The following is a 17709-nucleotide window of genomic DNA, read 5'->3' on the forward strand; positions in this document are numbered from 1 at the left end:
CATCTTCATAGCTTCTCATTGGCTCCCATTGACTCTACATGCATCCAAAATGCTCCAAAAATCACTCAATTCATCTAAATCATCAAAAATTACTCATAAGCACACAAATGAATCAAATGAGGACACTTTGGGCAAAATTATAACAAATAACAAGAAAAATAAGCTTAAATGCAAGATGAAATTATAAACTTTTAGACTCTTATCATATATATATATATATATATATATATATATATATATATATATATATATATATATATATATATATATAAATTATCTACATTCAAATTTAAAAATATATTTAAAAGATGATACACATTATATTTATACTTACTCTGTATACCACATTCTGTATACACAAACTAAACCACAAACTAACTTTGTATACACATTCAATTTAGAAAAACATCATTTGTAACAAATATTTGTCAAATAATAACATCAAAAAAATTCAAGTACAAAAGTCTACATATTATCTGAATTGCATACATAACTAAAAAGTACTTTTACATAAAATATTTATACTTGCATCTTTATCTTTATTAATAAAAGTGTAAATTTACTACAGCTTTGTCATGCCTGCTACTACAACTCTCCTTCAAGCTCATTACTATAACATAAGTGGAGTTTTCACCGATGATTTCTTGGGAAGCCTCGAATTCCTTTCAACTACACGGGCACTCCACCAGCAAATATGCGGACACAATATGACACAAAGGTTTACAGATTGGGGTTTAACTCCACTATTCAGATTGTGATCCAAGGCACTCCTAGGCAAATGCTCTTCTAATTCCTAAAGTTCCAATTAGAATTGTTAGCTTTATTGCTTGAAACAAGATGAAACACAACATAAGTGAAGATGATCGACTCTATTCTTTTAATTCTGTTAGCCACTATGAACTCACATTGATAGGGCCGATGAGTTCCGATCCTTGACTGGTTCATGTTTCTGAGCCCAAGACCTTTTGAAGTGATGAAGCATTTCTAATCGAGAACTCACAATCAGTTCCTGATATAAAAGCAAACAAGTTTTAATGGTGAAAAAGTCAAGTTCATGGCAGCAGTAAAAGAAAATATGCATTATTATGAAACTAGTCAAAATTGATGAGATCAGTACAATTGCCTTTGATGAGTTGACAAGTCAAATCTTTTTTCGAACTTCATCTAACTTAACCCCTGACTGCAAAAGTTACATAGGCAGTAAGAATATTGAGAAACCAACAGGGAAAGAAAGTGAAATAGAACTACAACAACGACACACAATTTAGTACCTTCACTGAAATTTCAAGTGCAATAAGCTCAACTATTCCAGTTCCAAGCTTCAATGGTTTAAACAAAATGTGGTTTATACAATTGTATAATTCTAGCATTGTAAAAATTCATCAAAAGATGAACAAGCTTACCTCTCCGGCACCTAGGAACAAGAAAGTTTGGTCAATTAATGCTCTGCCAAGTACTTTCAAAGCTGAAACGAGCCCAACAAGGACACCACATGATGTTCCTTGTGATATAATTATGTAACATTTAGAACTGAGGGAAATGTTTCAACAAGAAAGCTCTTGAATCATTGAACACAAAATGTGTAGTATGATACTTTGCTAGCAGATCAAAAGCATTGTGGTTTGCAAAGTCTTCGAACTAGAAAGTTTTTAGCAATTTAGAATATATAGTAAATAATAACACAAACTCTAACTTGTGTTTCTGTTGTCCATGTCCAAAGTATTCTACTAAAGTTGCCATCTAAATGTCAATATACTTTCACCTCATGTTTCAATCTCTACACACTAATATTATAACACAATAGATAACTTTTTGTTGTGCACATAATAGTTATAACAAAAAGACTAGAGACCAAGAAGAAGTTAAGCATAAATGAAACAAAATCCTTATCATGAAGCGCCTAAGTTTTTAGATTCTGCAGAGAGCTACATGCCTGCATTTCAAGTTGTTTGATCATGCTTTACAAAGAAGCTAAGCACTTCCACCTATTTACCTAACAAAATCAGCAGGAAGCTCAAAACTTTCAGTTAAAGGCTAACTCAATTGCAAAATGAATCATAGATGAGGAATGGAATTTGAAAGCATATACTTATGATATTAAACAATTTTAGAATACGTATATTTATTCGCTTAAGATTGTGATTTACCATCAAATAGAAGTTTATATACATGATTTCAAAGAGTTCACAATTACTTTAATTTTTTTTAGAAACTTTCAAAGTACCTGAAATCCAACTATTCTGTTGTGAGAAAGCTTTTTCTTCCCTTGTAGGCATACTCGAGAGCCCATTTGCAAGCAATTACCTAAATCAAAGAAATAAAGGCATCATGTAGAGTACAAGCATAAATTATATGAGCAGTCTCAGAAAACTTCAATAAAGACTACTAATCTAATATGTACAGGTAGTAGTAGTATGATAAAGCATGCCAGGAAGGATAGGTTCAAGTTGAAGAAACAATTACGCCATTATACGTACCGGGAGTCAGAGCTTGGCCTGGCGGAGATGAGTGGCTTGACATTCGCCACTAACATTTTAGAAATGATGTTTCATTGCAAAAAGAGTAGCGGTTGTTGCAACCGCCACTAAATAAATCTTTAGCGATGGTGATATATAACTGTCGCTAAATGTGTGTTGCTAAATATTCAGTTTTTTGTAGTGGCATACTACTTCAAGTTCTCGGATACAGCAAAACAAGTTTAACTTTGATCTTTTCCAGTGCTGGTAACACAACCTTGATGGTCATCCTCTCTCGAGGGGATTTTGTTGAGCATTTCATGCCTACTTCAAGGATAGCCAACGCACATTGCAATTTTTCATCGTAACTTTCTTCATCCAGTCTAAGTAAGTTTGGGTCTATGATCTGACCTATATTCGTAGGAAAGGCGTTGTGCACCCAACTTCTTAGACTTAAATCTTCACTGAACATTTCATCTGCTGGCTGAGTTCTTGTGAAAACTTCAAGCAGCATGATACCATAACTGTACATATCACTACAAGTGGACACAAGACCTTCTTGTCCATACTCTAGAAGCAATGCAAAATTAAATAGTATACCATAAGAATTGCAGAATGGTATGTGCTAAAACCAAATCCAAAAAGTGAAAAAATAAAATAAAATTAAAGCATTTACCTGGAGCAATGTAACCAATTGTTGCTAATGTGTTTGTAATGGCAATGGAATTTCCATCTCCTAAGAGCTTTGCAACACCAAAGTCACTCAGATGTCCCACCATGTCAACATCTATTAAGACATTGCTGGGTTTCAAGTCGCAATGGATAATAGGATTGGAGTAACTATAGTGAAGATATTCCAAAGCATATGCCACATCTATCATTATACTCACTCTTTGTATCATATCCAAGAAATAACTGTGAGAATGCAACCACTTATGTAAACACCCGTTGGGCATGTACTGTAGCACCAATGCTTTAAAATCCAAGTTGGAGCAACTGCCAAGTATCTTTGTGAGATTTCTGTGACGAATGTTGCGTAAAACCTCACATTCGCTGTCAAAACTCCTATTTGAACCTTCATGTTCCAAACGAAAAACCTTGACAGCTACGTGCATCCCATTTGTTAAAATCCCTTTATAAACTGATCCAAAGCTTCCACTACCTAGCGAGTTGCTTTCATCAAACCCATTTGTTGCCTGTTGGAGTTCATAGTACGAATATCTTGCTGTAGTTGTTGCTGACAGAAAATTTGGTTCTTCTGGAACCTCCCCCCTGCTGTGCCTCTTGAAGATGCATAGCACAGAAACAGAGGCTATTAGCACAATAAGAACTACCAACGAGACAAGTACAATAAGAAGCACTCTGTTCTTCTTTGATTGATGCATCCGAGGAGTATTAGCAGGGCAAGGTGGGACATGCATCCGAGGAGTACCACATAGACCATCATTCCCCATGAATGATTCATAAGTGAAGTTGGCAAAAGGGCCTCCACTTGGAATTTCTCCGGTCAATTTGTTGTATGAAACATTGAAATAGTTCATACTTATAAGTCCCTCCAATGACTTGGGAATCATTCCGGAGATTTTATTATCAGAAAGATCCAATGAATGTAGATCCAGGAGATTGCCAAATGTGTCAGGAATAGAACCCTGAATTGTGTTATTTGCCACAAAAAAATACATCAACTCTGTCAAACCTCCAATACTACTCGGAATTTCTCCAGATAGTTTGTTATTTGAGAGATCAATAGTAGTTGCCATCTTTGCATTCCCAATTTCTTGAGGTAGAGAACCGTTCAAGTTATTCGAATCCAAGTCGAGCTTCAAAAGATGTTTAATGCTCCATAGGGTAGGAGGGAAGACTGTGAATTCGTTTTCATACAGATTGATCTTTCCCAGGGAAGAAATGTTCCCTAAACAATCGGAGATTGGACCTGAAAATTTATTTCTGCCTAAATTTATCCAAAACAAATTCGGTAGTTCACAGATCACATCTGGAAATGATCCTATTAATCTGTTCCCTTGTATGATGAATGCCTGAAGACTCTGAAGAGCCTGAATGGTTGTAGGCAAAAATCCTATAATGTCATTGGACCCTAAACTCAACTTGTATAAGCTGCTTAGATTGCCAATCTCCTGTGGAATTTGTCCCCTGATGTTACAATTTGCTAAGTCCAAAATTTGGAGAGTGTGGGAGAGGTTGCCGATTGCATTTGGGAGCACAACGTTTAAAGGGTTAAATGACAACTCTAAGATTTGGATGTATCTACACTTTGCCAATGAAGTTATAAGGCTAAATTGAGGATCAGTTGTTAGGTTGTTGGAAAACAACGTTAGAGTTTCGAGTTTTTCCAAGTTTCCAAGGGAATTTGGAATGAAGCCTACGAATTGGTTACCGCTAAGACCAAGACCAACAAGGTTGGAAGCATTTGAGATTTGGGGAGGTATAACTCCTCCAATATAGTTTCCTCCAAGGTATAAGTATTCTAAATTAGGAAGGGAATGACCTAAAAATGTTGGAAGAGTACCTGAAAGGTTATTTACTACAAGGGATAGTGATTTGAGTGTTGACATATTGAAGATTTCCCACGGAATGGAACCACTTAATCCGTTTTCATGCAATTCAAGCTTCTCTAGTTTATTAAGGTTGCCCATCTCTTTTGGTATTTCACCTGCATGCCAAATTGCCAATTCAAGTTACTCTAGCTATGTCCTGAACAAATACAATATCAAAATATAGTTGTCATGATGGAGTCTATTTCTAGTTTTACATTATAATATCTTTATTTTAATTTTGGACCTGAAGAAAAAATTGGATGTGTTGAGAGTGAAAAACAATTAAAAAAAAAAAAGAGTTCCATCGTCCATACCTAACAATGAATTCTCAAAAAGTTGAAGCACCTTTAACATTGTCAAATTTCCAATCTGTCTAGGCAATGATCCATTTATTTGATTATCCCACATATGAAGGTATTCAAGTGAAGAGCATTCACCTATGCTCCTTGGAAGGTTTCCATATAGCTTGTTCATATACAAGTAAAGCTCTTCAAGCTTTTGAAAACGTGAACACATGTTTGGTGGGAGAATGCCAAATAAACTGTTGTTTGCCATGTGCATAACAGTTAGAGTAGAAATGTTAAATATTGTTTCTGGAATTATTCCTACAAAATGAAATCAAAATATGAGTTATATGCACTGTGTATATATATTTATTGTAATTTTTACTAAAAAATCATTAAAGTTAATCGTTTTCAAAGTATTCTAGTATCCAAATACATGAGCACACATACCTTCCAAGTTATTATTACCAAGTTCTAAAATCTGAAGCATATTCAAGCTCCCAATCTCTCTTGGTATTTCACCTGCATGCCATTTCAAGTTACACAAGTTAAGTCATAAACGAATTCAATACAATATCCATTTGTAGTTGTGATAATGGAGTCTATTCCTATATTTATATTATATTAACTTTCTTTTATTTTGTAGCTCAATAATAAAAACTATATCTTTTGAGAGTGTAAGACAATTAAAAAAAAGAGAAGTATTGTCCGTACCTGATAAGAAATTCCCAAAAAGATCAAGACCCTTTAGAATTGTCAAATTTCCAATCTGTCTAGGCAATGATCCATTTATTTGATTATCCCGCATATGAAGGTATTCAAGTGAAGAGCATTCACCTATGCTCTCAGGAATGTTTCCATATAGCTTGTTCATATACAAGTAAAGCTCTTCAAGCTTTTGAAAACGTGAACACATGTTTGGTGGGAGAATGCCAAATAAACTGTTGTTTGCCATGTGCATAACAGTTAGAGTAGAAATGTTAAATATTGTTTCTGGAATTATTCCTACAAAATGAAATCAAAATATGAGTTATATGCACTGTGTATATATATTTATTGTAATTTTTACTAAAAAATCATTAAAGTTAATGAGTTATATGCACTGTGTATATATATTTATTGTGATAATGGAGTCTATTCCTATATTTATATTATATTAACTTTCTTTTATTTTGTAGCTCAATAATAAAAACTATATCTTTTGAGAGTGTAAGACAATTAAAAAAAAGAGAAGTATTGTCCGTACCTGATAAGGAATTCCCAAAAAGATCAAGACCCTTTAGAATTGTCAAATTTCCAATCTGTCTAGGCAATGATCCATTTATTTGATTATCCCGCATATGAAGGTATTCAAGTGAAGAGCATTCACCTATGCTCTCAGGAATGTTTCCATATAGCTTGTTCATATACAAGTAAAGCTCTTCAAGCTTTTGAAAACGTGAACACATGTTTGGTGGGAGAATGCCAAATAAACTGTTGTTTGCCATGTGCATAACAGTTAGAGTAGAAATGTTAAATATTGTTTCTGGAATTATTCCTACAAAATGAAATCAAAATATGAGTTATATGCACTGTGTATATATATTTATTGTAATTTTTACTAAAAAATCATTAAAGTTAATGAGTTATATGCACTGTGTATATATATTTATTGTGATAATGGAGTCTATTCCTATATTTATATTATATTAACTTTCTTTTATTTTGTAGCTCAATAATAAAAACTATATCTTTTGAGAGTGTAAGACAATTAAAAAAAAGAGAAGTATTGTCCGTACCTGATAAGGAATTCCCAAAAAGATCAAGACCCTTTAGAATTGTCAAATTTCCAATCTGTCTAGGCAATGATCCATTTATTTGATTATCCCACATATGAAGGTATTCAAGTGAAGAGCATTCACCTATGCTCTCAGGAATGTTTCCATATAGCTTGTTCATATACAAGTAAAGCTTTTCAAGCTTTTGAAAACGTGAACACATGTTTGGTGGGAGAATGCCAAATAAACTGTTGTTTGCCATGTGCATAACAGTTAGAGTAGAAATGTTAAATATTGTTTCTGGAATTATTCCTACAAAATGAAATCAAAATATGAGTTATATGCACTGTGTATATATATTTATTGTAATTTTTACTAAAAAATCATTAAAGTTAATCGTTTTCAAAGTATTCTAGTATCCAAATACATGAGCACACATACCTTCCAAGTTATTATTACCAAGTTCTAAAATCTGAAGCATATTCAAGCTCCCAATCTCTCTTGGTATTTCACCAGCATGCCATTTCAAGTTACACAAGTTAAGTCATAAACGAATTCAATACAATATCCATTTGTAGTTGTGATAATGGAGTCTATTCCTATATTTATATTATATTAACTTTCTTTTATTTTGTAGCTCAATAATAAAAACTATATCTTTTGAGAGTGTAAGACAATTAAAAAAAAGAGAAGTATTGTCCGTACCGGATAAGGAATTCCCAAAAAGATCAAGACCCTTTAGAATTGTCAAATTTCCAATCTGTCTAGGCAATGATCCATTTATTTGATTATCCCACATATGAAGGTATTCAAGTGAAGAGCATTCACCTATGCTCTCAGGAATGTTTCCATATAGCTTGTTCATATACAAGTAAAGCTCTTCAAGCTTTTGAAAACGTGAACACATGTTTGGTGGGAGAATACCAAATAAACTGTTGTTTGCCATGTGCATAACAGTTAGAGTAGAAATGTTAAATATTGTTTCTGGAATTATTCCTACAAAATGAAATCAAAATATGAGTTATATGCACTGTGTATATATATTTATTGTAATTTTTACTAAAAAATCATTAAAGTTAATCGTTTTCAAAGTATTCTAGTATCCAAATACATGAGCACACATACCTTCCAAGTTATTATTACCAAGTTCTAAAATCTGAAGCATATTCAAGCTCCCAATCTCTCTTGGTATTTCACCTGCATGCCATTTCAAGTTACACAAGTTAAGTCATAAACGAATTCAATACAATATCCATTTGTAGTTGTGATAATGGAGTCTATTCCTATATTTATATTATATTAACTTTCTTTTATTTTGTAGCTCAATAATAAAAACTATATCTTTTGAGAGTGTAAGACAATTAAAAAAAAAGAGAAGTATTGTCCGTACCTGATAAGGAATTCCCAAAAAGATCAAGACCCTTTAGAATTGTCAAATTTCCAATCTGTCTAGGCAATGATCCATTTATTTGATTATCCCACATATGAAGGTATTCAAGTGAAGAGCATTCACCTATGCTCTCAGGAATGTTTCCATATAGCTTGTTCATATACAAGTAAAGCTCTTCAAGCTTTTGAAAACGTGAACACATGTTTGGTGGGAGAATGCCAAATAAACTGTTGTTTGCCATGTGCATAACAGTTAGAGTAGAAATGTTAAATATTGTTTCTGGAATTATTCCTACAAAATGAAATCAAAATATGAGTTATATGCACTGTGTATATATATTTATTGTAATTTTTACTAAAAAATCATTAAAGTTAATCGTTTTCAAAGTATTCTAGTATCCAAATACATGAGCACACATACCTTCCAAGTTATTATTACCAAGTTCTAAAATTTGAAGCATATTCAAGCTCCCAATCTCTCTTGGTATTTCACCTGCATGCCATTTCAAGTTACACAAGTTAAGTCATAAACGAATTCAATACAATATCCATTTGTAGTTGTGATAATGGAGTCTATTCCTATATTTATATTATATTAACTTTCTTTTATTTTGTAGCTCAATAAAAAACTATATCTTTTGAGAGTGTAAGACAATTAAAAAAAAGAGAAGTATTGTCCGTGCCTGATAAGGAATTCCCAAAAAGATCAAGACCCTTTAGAATTGTCAAATTTTCAATTTGTCTCGGCAACGACCCTTTTAGTGTATTATCCCACATATAAAGGTATTTAAGTGAAAAGCATTCACCTATGCTCCTTGAAATGTTGCCATATAACTTGTTCTTGTACAAGTAAAGTTGTTCAAGCTTTTGAAGATGTAAACACATGTTTGGTGGAAGAATACTAAACAGACTGTTGTTTGCCATGCTTAAAAATGTTAGTGTAGAAATGTTAAATATTGTTTCGGGTATTATATTGTTCCTACAAAATTAAAACATGATGAGTCATAAATAGTGTATATGTGTTTAGAATTATTACTATTAAATTTGATCATTTTCAAAGATTTCATAATACTCTAGTAGCCAAATGCAGGAACATACATTACCTCTGTCAATTCAATTTAGCAAGCTAAGTCACGAACAAATACGATATCAATACCTATGTATTTAGAATATAATTATTATAAAAAATCGTTAAATTTATATCGTAGCCAAATGCAAGAACATACATACCTTCTAACTTGTTACTGCCAAGACTTAAAATCTGAAGCATATTTAAGCTCCCAATCTCTCTCGGAATTGTCCCGACAAAATTGTTGTATGTCAACCGCAATTGTTCAAGTTTTGAGCAACTTGATAAATTCTTTGGAATTTCACCATTCAACTTGTTGAAAGACAGGCGAAGCACTTTGAGTCTTGTAGCATGTTGACATAGATTCACTGGAAGAGAGCCAGATAAGCTATTATTGCTGAGGACCAAATTTTGCAATGTGGAAATGTTGAAGATGGTGAAGGGGATAGGACCATCAAGTTGGTTAACTTCCAATATCAGCCATTTTGCATTCTTAAGATTGCCAATCTCCTCAGGAATTTTCCCACTAAAATTATTATAACCAAAATCTAAATATTGTAGTCGGCGTAGGCTGGCTAACTCTCTAGGCAAATTTCCATAGAAATTGTTGTGACTTATGTTAAGAGAAACAAGAAATGAGAGGTTGCCTAATTGTGGAGGAAGGGTACCCACAATACCCATACTCGATATGTTCAATGCGACCACTCTATGGTGTTTGGATCCGCAAACAACTCCAATCCAGTTGCAAATAGAAGCAGTGATTGACCAGTTATTTGCCAATGTATGGTTGGGACTTAAGGTGGTGTAGGATTTCAAAGAAAGAAGAGAGGATTGATCAGTGGTGATGTTGGTGGGTTGGGCGCTGGGTATGAAAGGCATTGCTAAAATGAACAAGAAGAGTAGAGAAGATAGGTTTGTGATCTCCATGTTAGTATGCATATATGAGAATTGATACATACAGGCTAAGGTTTCCATGAATAAATACTACTTGCACGGCACCATATCTACTGAACAAGTGGACTTGAATTATCTATCATTTATCTTAACGAAAATGCATTTTACAATAATATATGACTTCAATTCATACTTTCGTATCCTACGGGTCTTCACTCAGCTCTGATCTTAAGTTGACGACCCCACTATTGGCTGTATGCATGCACGAATACAAAATATCAATTCTCCTTAATTCATTGCTACGCTGTTCATAATTAATCAGCTCTAGCATGCATTAGACTAATAGAGCTCATCTCCTTTAATTTTAATTAATTTAATTTGTATATCGATCAGCTTGAAAGGCATGCATGGAAGTCTATGGCAGGGACTTTATTATTAGCCTCAGAAATTGGATCAGTTACCTGGAAACACACCAATAACCACGTACACTCAGAGGCTTAATATTAATTGATTAATATTTTCTTCAACATACAACAAGCTTAAAATTAAAGTCAGATACTTTAATTTCTATATATTGGCCTGTTGACATACAAAGCTAGCTAGTATCTTGTAGTCGATCTGTCTGGTTATTGAACCACAACAGTCCCTGTATAATATAGGCACCATAAATGTATCATTTAAATGTAAGTATTGTGAGTCCTTGTAATACTTGTTTGTTAAAATTTAATAATTTTCTATTATGCATAGAGTCATTTTATCTTAGGAAACCTAGGTTATAACGCTCCTAGCACCAAAAAAAAAATGTAGCAAATAAGGTTTAAGAAAAATGTACTGCTTTTCACACGACTCGAACTAATTCTTCTTCTTTAGTTCTTGTATGTGCCCTTTAATTATTTTCGGGACTAAAATTTTTTAAGTAGTATTATATCCCTAACACAAACAACATAATGACTATAAAAATAATACAAATAAGTCCAAAATTAACATCTAATATCAAATTCAAAATGCCAAGTTCAAAAAAAAAAAAAAAAACAAAACACACACACACACACAAACACACACATTCTTTGTTCACATTACAAGCCAAAAACATTAAAGCATAAGAAATTTAAGGGGGTGTATTCAATCATGACTTTTGTAGAGTTTTAAAGACTTTTAAAATGATAGATTTTAATAAACTTTGATTGACTTTCATAGAGTCGTTCAAAACTTTTTAAAACTTTTTAAGACTCTATAAAAGTCTATATAAAAAACATTCATGGACTTTTATCAACTTTTTATTTTAAAAAGTCTACAAAAGTCATTGAAATTCTAAATTGAATACATCATTACAAACATTCAATGATTTTGATTCTTATCATTTACAATTTTTTTACAAAACATTTATAATATATCATAAAATTCTTCTTATTATATAGTTTTTCACCCACATCAACATTCTCAACATTATTATTTTTATCCGTAGTATGCTGAGACTTATATGCTAATTAGTAATTACTTATATATAAAATTTGACGATAAAAAAATTGCTTTGTTCATGTATTTAGGGAGAATTAGAGAAAGTTAGGGATAAAAAATTCATAGAAAAAAAATAAAAATCAATATAAACAAGCTATAATGAAGTAAAAATAATATTGTTTCAAATTTTTAGATGAAAATTTTAAAGTTTACGAGAGAGAGAAAAATTGGTAGAGTTTAGGTATGAGGAAAATATAGGATAATGAAGAAAAAAATAATTTTATTGAATTTAGATAGGTTTATAGAGTTTAAATAGGGAGAAAAAATATAGTTTAAATAGAGAGAGAAAACATTCAAAGTTGTTAGAAAGAAAATTTGAAATCTTGGGGTTGATGGTTGGATTTCAACTATTTATATTTGAGAAGGAAAAGTCTACAAAAGTCTTAAAATTAAAAAGTCTACAAAAGTTCATAACTTTTTGAATACCACATGATTTTTAAAGACTCTTTAAAAGTCTTAATCGGATACCGCACGACTTTTAAAGACTCTTTAAAAATCTTGATTGAATACCGCCTGACTTTTAAAGACTCTTTAAAAGTTTGAATTGAATACCTCCAAACTTTTAAAGTTCATAAAAGTCTTTAGAACTCTATGAAACTCATGATTGAATACACCCCCCTTAGATTCCGCATCCCACAAAACTTAATACCTTCAAATCCAATTTCAAAACTTAAACTGAATGAGAACTGAGAAGAAGATAATTCATAATTGGTAAGACGGTATGATTGGTAGGAAAAATATAATTAAAGTTTAAAAGATACACTCTTAAAAATAAAATTAAATAAATTACACTTAAATGAACTTGTTCGTGAACAACCTTAAACAATAATTAAACGAGCATGTTCATGAATAAACACGAATAATTTATCGAAAGTTTGTTGATTAAGTTGACAATGAGTTTTACGAAAGTGGCGTGACCCTTGGAGCAAGATAGCAGACGTTATGCCATGGAACCGTGTTCACCATTCATGGTGAACACGGTTCTAACGGTGTTAGTACACCGTTATCTTTTTTTTTTTTTTTTTTTAATTAATTGTGTGACTTTTCTTCTTTATTTTCACATTTTGCGGTTTCACTTTAATTTGAGGTGAACAAAGATTTCGGACATTCATAAATTATGAATTCATGCCTGCACATTCACTTTGGAACCATGCCTACACATTCCCGTCCGAAATCACGGACATTCATAAATTATGAATCCATGGCTGCACATTCACTTTGGAACCATGCCTACACATTCACTTTAGAACCATGAGATTATGAATTTTCTGTTATAAGATTATGAATTTTTTGTTATGAGATTATGAATTTTCAGTTATGAGATTATGAATTTTCTGTTATGCGATTATGAATTTTCTGTTATGAGATTATGAATTTTCATTACATTCATAATTTCGGACATTCATAAATTATGAATTCATGCCTGCACATTCACTTTGGAACCATGCCTACATATTCCCGTCCGAAATCACGGACATTCATAAATTATGAATCCATGCCTGCACATTCACTTTGGAACCATGCCTACACATTCACTTTGGAACCATGAGATTATGAATTTTCTGTTATAAGATTATGAATTTTCTGTTATGAGATTATGAATTTTCAGTTGTGAGATTATGAATTTTCTGTTATGCGATTATGAATTTTCTGTTATGAGATTATGAACTTTCATAAAATTCATAATCTCATAACAGAAAATTCATAATTTGATCAAACGCGCGCCGTTAACTCCACATCCGCGAATTTTTTTTTTTTTTGGCCTAAAAACGACATCGTTTTGCCTTGTGTTCACCATTCTTGGTGAACACGATTTCATGGCATAATTTGCGGCAAGATAGAGTCTGAAACCAGAATGAGACATATTATTTGTCTTTAATTTAACTACCATTTTAAATTTTACATTAATCTAAAGGAAGGCCACTAGACCTCAAGACAAAGACCAAGGCAAAGTCTTCGTTGGACGACAAAGACCTTAGACCTCCGTCCTGAGAGTTGTGCAAGGGACTATTCTCCGTCCCAAACGCAATACATATATATATGGCTATTATATTTTTAGATGTTTGGACGTGCTTTACCCGCCGAATAATTCATATTTTGTGGACAAAGTAGTCTCAAGGGTCACAAATAAAAAAAGAACAATTAGGATAGACAAAAACAAATTAACAACTGGGGCAGGCAAGGAATATGTTATTTAGTCACAATATCCAATTTATTTATTCTTTTGATTTTGATCTTGGCTATGGCTTACTTAAGATAATAGATTTTTTTATTTTTTCATGAAAGCAATAGGAGTAAAGTTCACGCAAGTCTGAGTGATAGCGGTATTCCTCTTAGAATAGTCAATTAGAGTGTGCTCAAATTTTATTCCTAGCTACTAATTTAATGATTTGTATATATATGGTGGGAATTAATTTGATGCAAAGAAAGCAAAAGGTTGCAAGACTTCTCAATTTATTTTTATTTTTTGGACACTACTAACTCTATTACAAATAGAAATTAGTTGGAAAAATTGGAGAGAGACCAAAAACAATTAATAATAAGGGAAAATAACATTTGTTTTTCGTGAATTATATGCTAATATATAACACTTTTTTTCTTTGAATTATTCTCGTATTTACATTTGCCAGATCTCCTTAATTATTTTAAAAGTAGCGTCATCCCTCCTTCTCTGTTAATAAATATTGTTTCTGGTATTATTCCTACAAAATTAAAACATGAGTTAGATCATATATAGTGTATATGTATTTAAAATTATTATAGAAAACCATTAAATCAGATCATTTTCAAAGGTTTCACATTAGTCTAGTAGCCTGATGCATGAACATACATTATACATACAAAATTAAAACATGAGTCAGATCATATATAGTGTATATGTTAATTATGATGCATTACGTACAAAATGATACTAGATGTGTGTGTATAAAACTACAATGCTATCATATGCACTAACTCACTTAATCAGTGTGAAATCAGTTCAAAAAGTGGACTTCAACTTTCAATTATTATAAATAAAAAGTGGAGTAATGATTAATTAATCAACTTTCAACCTATTTGATCGAAGGCTTTCCTAAGATCGGTCATTGGCGGCCTACTTTTCGCAAATTTACCAACGATCGCGAATTTGAACTTCTGTGAAAAAGAGATGAACATCTTCATCCGAGAAAGAAACGGAAGGCATTCCTTTGTATCTCCCCGGAGGGCGAATAGGAGGCGGCGAGGTGGTGTTCGAAAGGATATCCGCAAAGGTGCGGGGAGGGGGCACGGTGGCCCCTGGCGCCGCCGTCATCCGATCGCAAAAAGCTAAGGGAAAAGCACTAGATACGGAGTGTTTTCTAACTAACTCTCGGTTTTTCGACTCCTTGTGAACTTAGAATCATCTTTTCTATCCTTTAAAATAACTATCTATCTATTTTATCTTATATTTTCATGACCCCTGATCAGTTGGTCTAATTCATAGATATAAATCTTGACTAGTGATGTTAGTCTTGACCCCTTCTTGGAAGCTAAGTGTGTTGATATTATTATTATTATTTTGAAAACACTCAAATAGTTTGTGAATATTATTGGTTTGGCCAATAAATCAAGAAAAATAACCTCAACAATATGATTATTCAATTGACTTTCCCACATTATATCTATTCATTAAAAAATAAATTCTTTGCCGCAAAATGAGTACTCGAGCATATGGAATATGGTTCTTGTACTTAATGTCACAAGTTTAATTCTTAGTGCGATTTATTTTTTTTGTTGTGGTTTATGAGCTATTAAACTCATATTTATGAACGATTTGAATATATACCTTTTTTGTTAGTGATCATTATAAGAATGCAAGAGCCGCCCCATCAAGAAGTTAGTGAAATAGGATCGGTTAGATACACAAGTCACAAATTCAGAATTATGATTCTTTTAACATTGATTCTTTAAACAGTACATAAAATTATACTTAAACTTCAAATAGTACGTATATGCTATGCATACTACTTTTAAGTTCTTGCATATAGCGAAACGAGTTTGACTTTGATCTTTTCTAGTGCTGGTAAGGCATCTTTGATGACCATCCTTTCTCTTGGGGAGTCTGTTGAACATTTCATGCCCAGCTCAAAGATAGCTATAACACAATGTAACTTTTCATCGTACTTTTCCTCATCTAGTCCAAGTAAGTTGGGATCTATAACATGACCTATTTCCGTTGGAAATGCATTCTGCACCCAACTCCTTAGACTTGAATCTTCATTGAACATTTCATCTCCAGGTTGTGTCCTTGTAAAAACTTCAATCAACATGATACCATAACTGTACATATCGCTGCGAGTAGACACAAGACCCTCTCGTCCATACTCTTAAACCAATGCAAAATTTGAATATAACCCATTAGAAATGCAAACTATTATGTGAAACATTCTAAAACCAAATCCAGAAAGTTAAATAAAATGAAACATATACCTGGAGCAATGTAACCAATTGTTGCGAGGGAATTTGTAAAGGCCATGGAGTTCTCATCTCCTAAGAGCTTTGCGGCACCAAAGTCACTCAAATGTCCCACCATGTCTGCATCTATTAGCACATTGTTGGGCTTCAAGTCACAATGAATAACCGGCTCAGAGTAACCAAAGTGGAGATATTCCAATGCAGATGCCACATCTATCATTATACTCAATCTTTGTATTATATTCAAAAAATAATTGTGAGAATATAACCACTTATGTAGACTCCCATTAGGCATGTACTCGAGCACCAATGCTTTAAAATCCAAGTTGGAGCAACTGCCAAGAACCTTTGTGAGATTTCTATGACGAATGTTGCGCAAAACTTCACATTCGGTATCAAAACTCTTATTTTCACCTTCATGTAGCAGACGAAAAACCTTGGTAGCCACAAGCATCCCATTTGTTAAAGTCCCTTTATAAACAGAACCAAAACTCCCCCTACCTAGCAAATTGCTGTCATCAAATCCATTGGTTGCCCGTTGGAGTTCATTGTATGAAAATCTTGCTGGTGTTACTGCCGACAAGAAGTCCGGTTCCCTGGGAAGCAACTTCTTGCGCCTCTTGAAAATCAAGTATACAATAACAGACACAACTAGCACTATAAGAACTGCCAAGGAGACAAGTACAATGAGAACCACTCTGTTCTTCTTTGATTGATGCATCTGATGAGTATTAGCAGGGCAAGGTGGGACATGCATCCGAGGAGTACCACATAGACCAGCATTTGACAAGAATGATTCATAAGTGAAGTTGGCAAAAGGACCTCCACTCGGAATTTCTCCGGTTAATCTGTTGTATGAAACATTGAAATACTTCATGCTCACAAGTCTCTCTAATGACTTGGGAATCATTCCGGAGATTTTGTTATGAGAAAGATCCAATGAATGTAGATCCAGGAGTTTTGCAAATGTGTCAGGAATAGAACCCTGGATTTTGTTATGGGCCACAGAAAAATTCATCAACTCTGTCAAACCTCCAATACTACTGGGAAGGTCTCCAGATAGTTTGTTATGTGACAGATCAATAAGTATTGCCGTCTTTGCATTCCCGATTTCTTGAGGTAGAGAACCGCTCAAGTTATTCGAACTCAAGTCGAGCTTCAAAAGATTTTGAATGCTCCATAGACTAGTTGGGAAGGCACTGAATTCGTTTTCATATAGATAGATCTCTCTCAAGGAAGAAATGTTCCTTAAACAATCCAAGATTGGACCTGAAAATTTATTTTTTCCTAAATCTATCCAAAACAAATTCTGTAGTTCACATATCACATCTGGAAATGGTCCTATTAATCTGT

At 33.0% G+C, this 17709-nt stretch overlaps 1 protein-coding gene and 1 long non-coding RNA gene across 2 annotated transcripts in view; both read right to left on the reverse strand.

Moving 5' to 3' along the window:
- Nucleotides 1-17709, reverse strand: part of LOC109165085 — a 137369-nt gene that overhangs the window by 34312 nt on the left and 85348 nt on the right. Inside the window, exons 16-23 of the mRNA XM_019313702.1 lie at nucleotides 8863-8934; nucleotides 8566-8733; nucleotides 8178-8249; nucleotides 7761-8048; nucleotides 7494-7568; nucleotides 7074-7364; nucleotides 5746-5817; nucleotides 5449-5616 (exon numbers count right to left, since the gene is read on the reverse strand). Coding sequence (XP_019169247.1) covers nucleotides 5449-5616; nucleotides 5746-5817; nucleotides 7074-7364; nucleotides 7494-7568; nucleotides 7761-8048; nucleotides 8178-8249; nucleotides 8566-8733; nucleotides 8863-8934 — 1206 coding nt within the window. The remainder of the gene's footprint in view (nucleotides 1-5448; nucleotides 5617-5745; nucleotides 5818-7073; nucleotides 7365-7493; nucleotides 7569-7760; nucleotides 8049-8177; nucleotides 8250-8565; nucleotides 8734-8862; nucleotides 8935-17709) is intronic.
- LOC109165090 lies at nucleotides 466-1571 on the reverse strand. The gene is made up of 5 exons (XR_002051486.1): nucleotides 1404-1571; nucleotides 1272-1319; nucleotides 1118-1180; nucleotides 906-1009; nucleotides 466-793 (listed from the first exon to the last, which is right to left on the reverse strand). It is a non-coding gene; the product is annotated as an uncharacterized LOC109165090 (long non-coding RNA).

This window comes from Ipomoea nil, unplaced genomic scaffold (genome assembly GCF_001879475.1).
Source record: "Ipomoea nil cultivar Tokyo-kokei standard unplaced genomic scaffold, Asagao_1.1 scaffold3069, whole genome shotgun sequence".
Lineage (NCBI taxonomy): Eukaryota > Viridiplantae > Streptophyta > Magnoliopsida > Solanales > Convolvulaceae > Ipomoea > Ipomoea nil.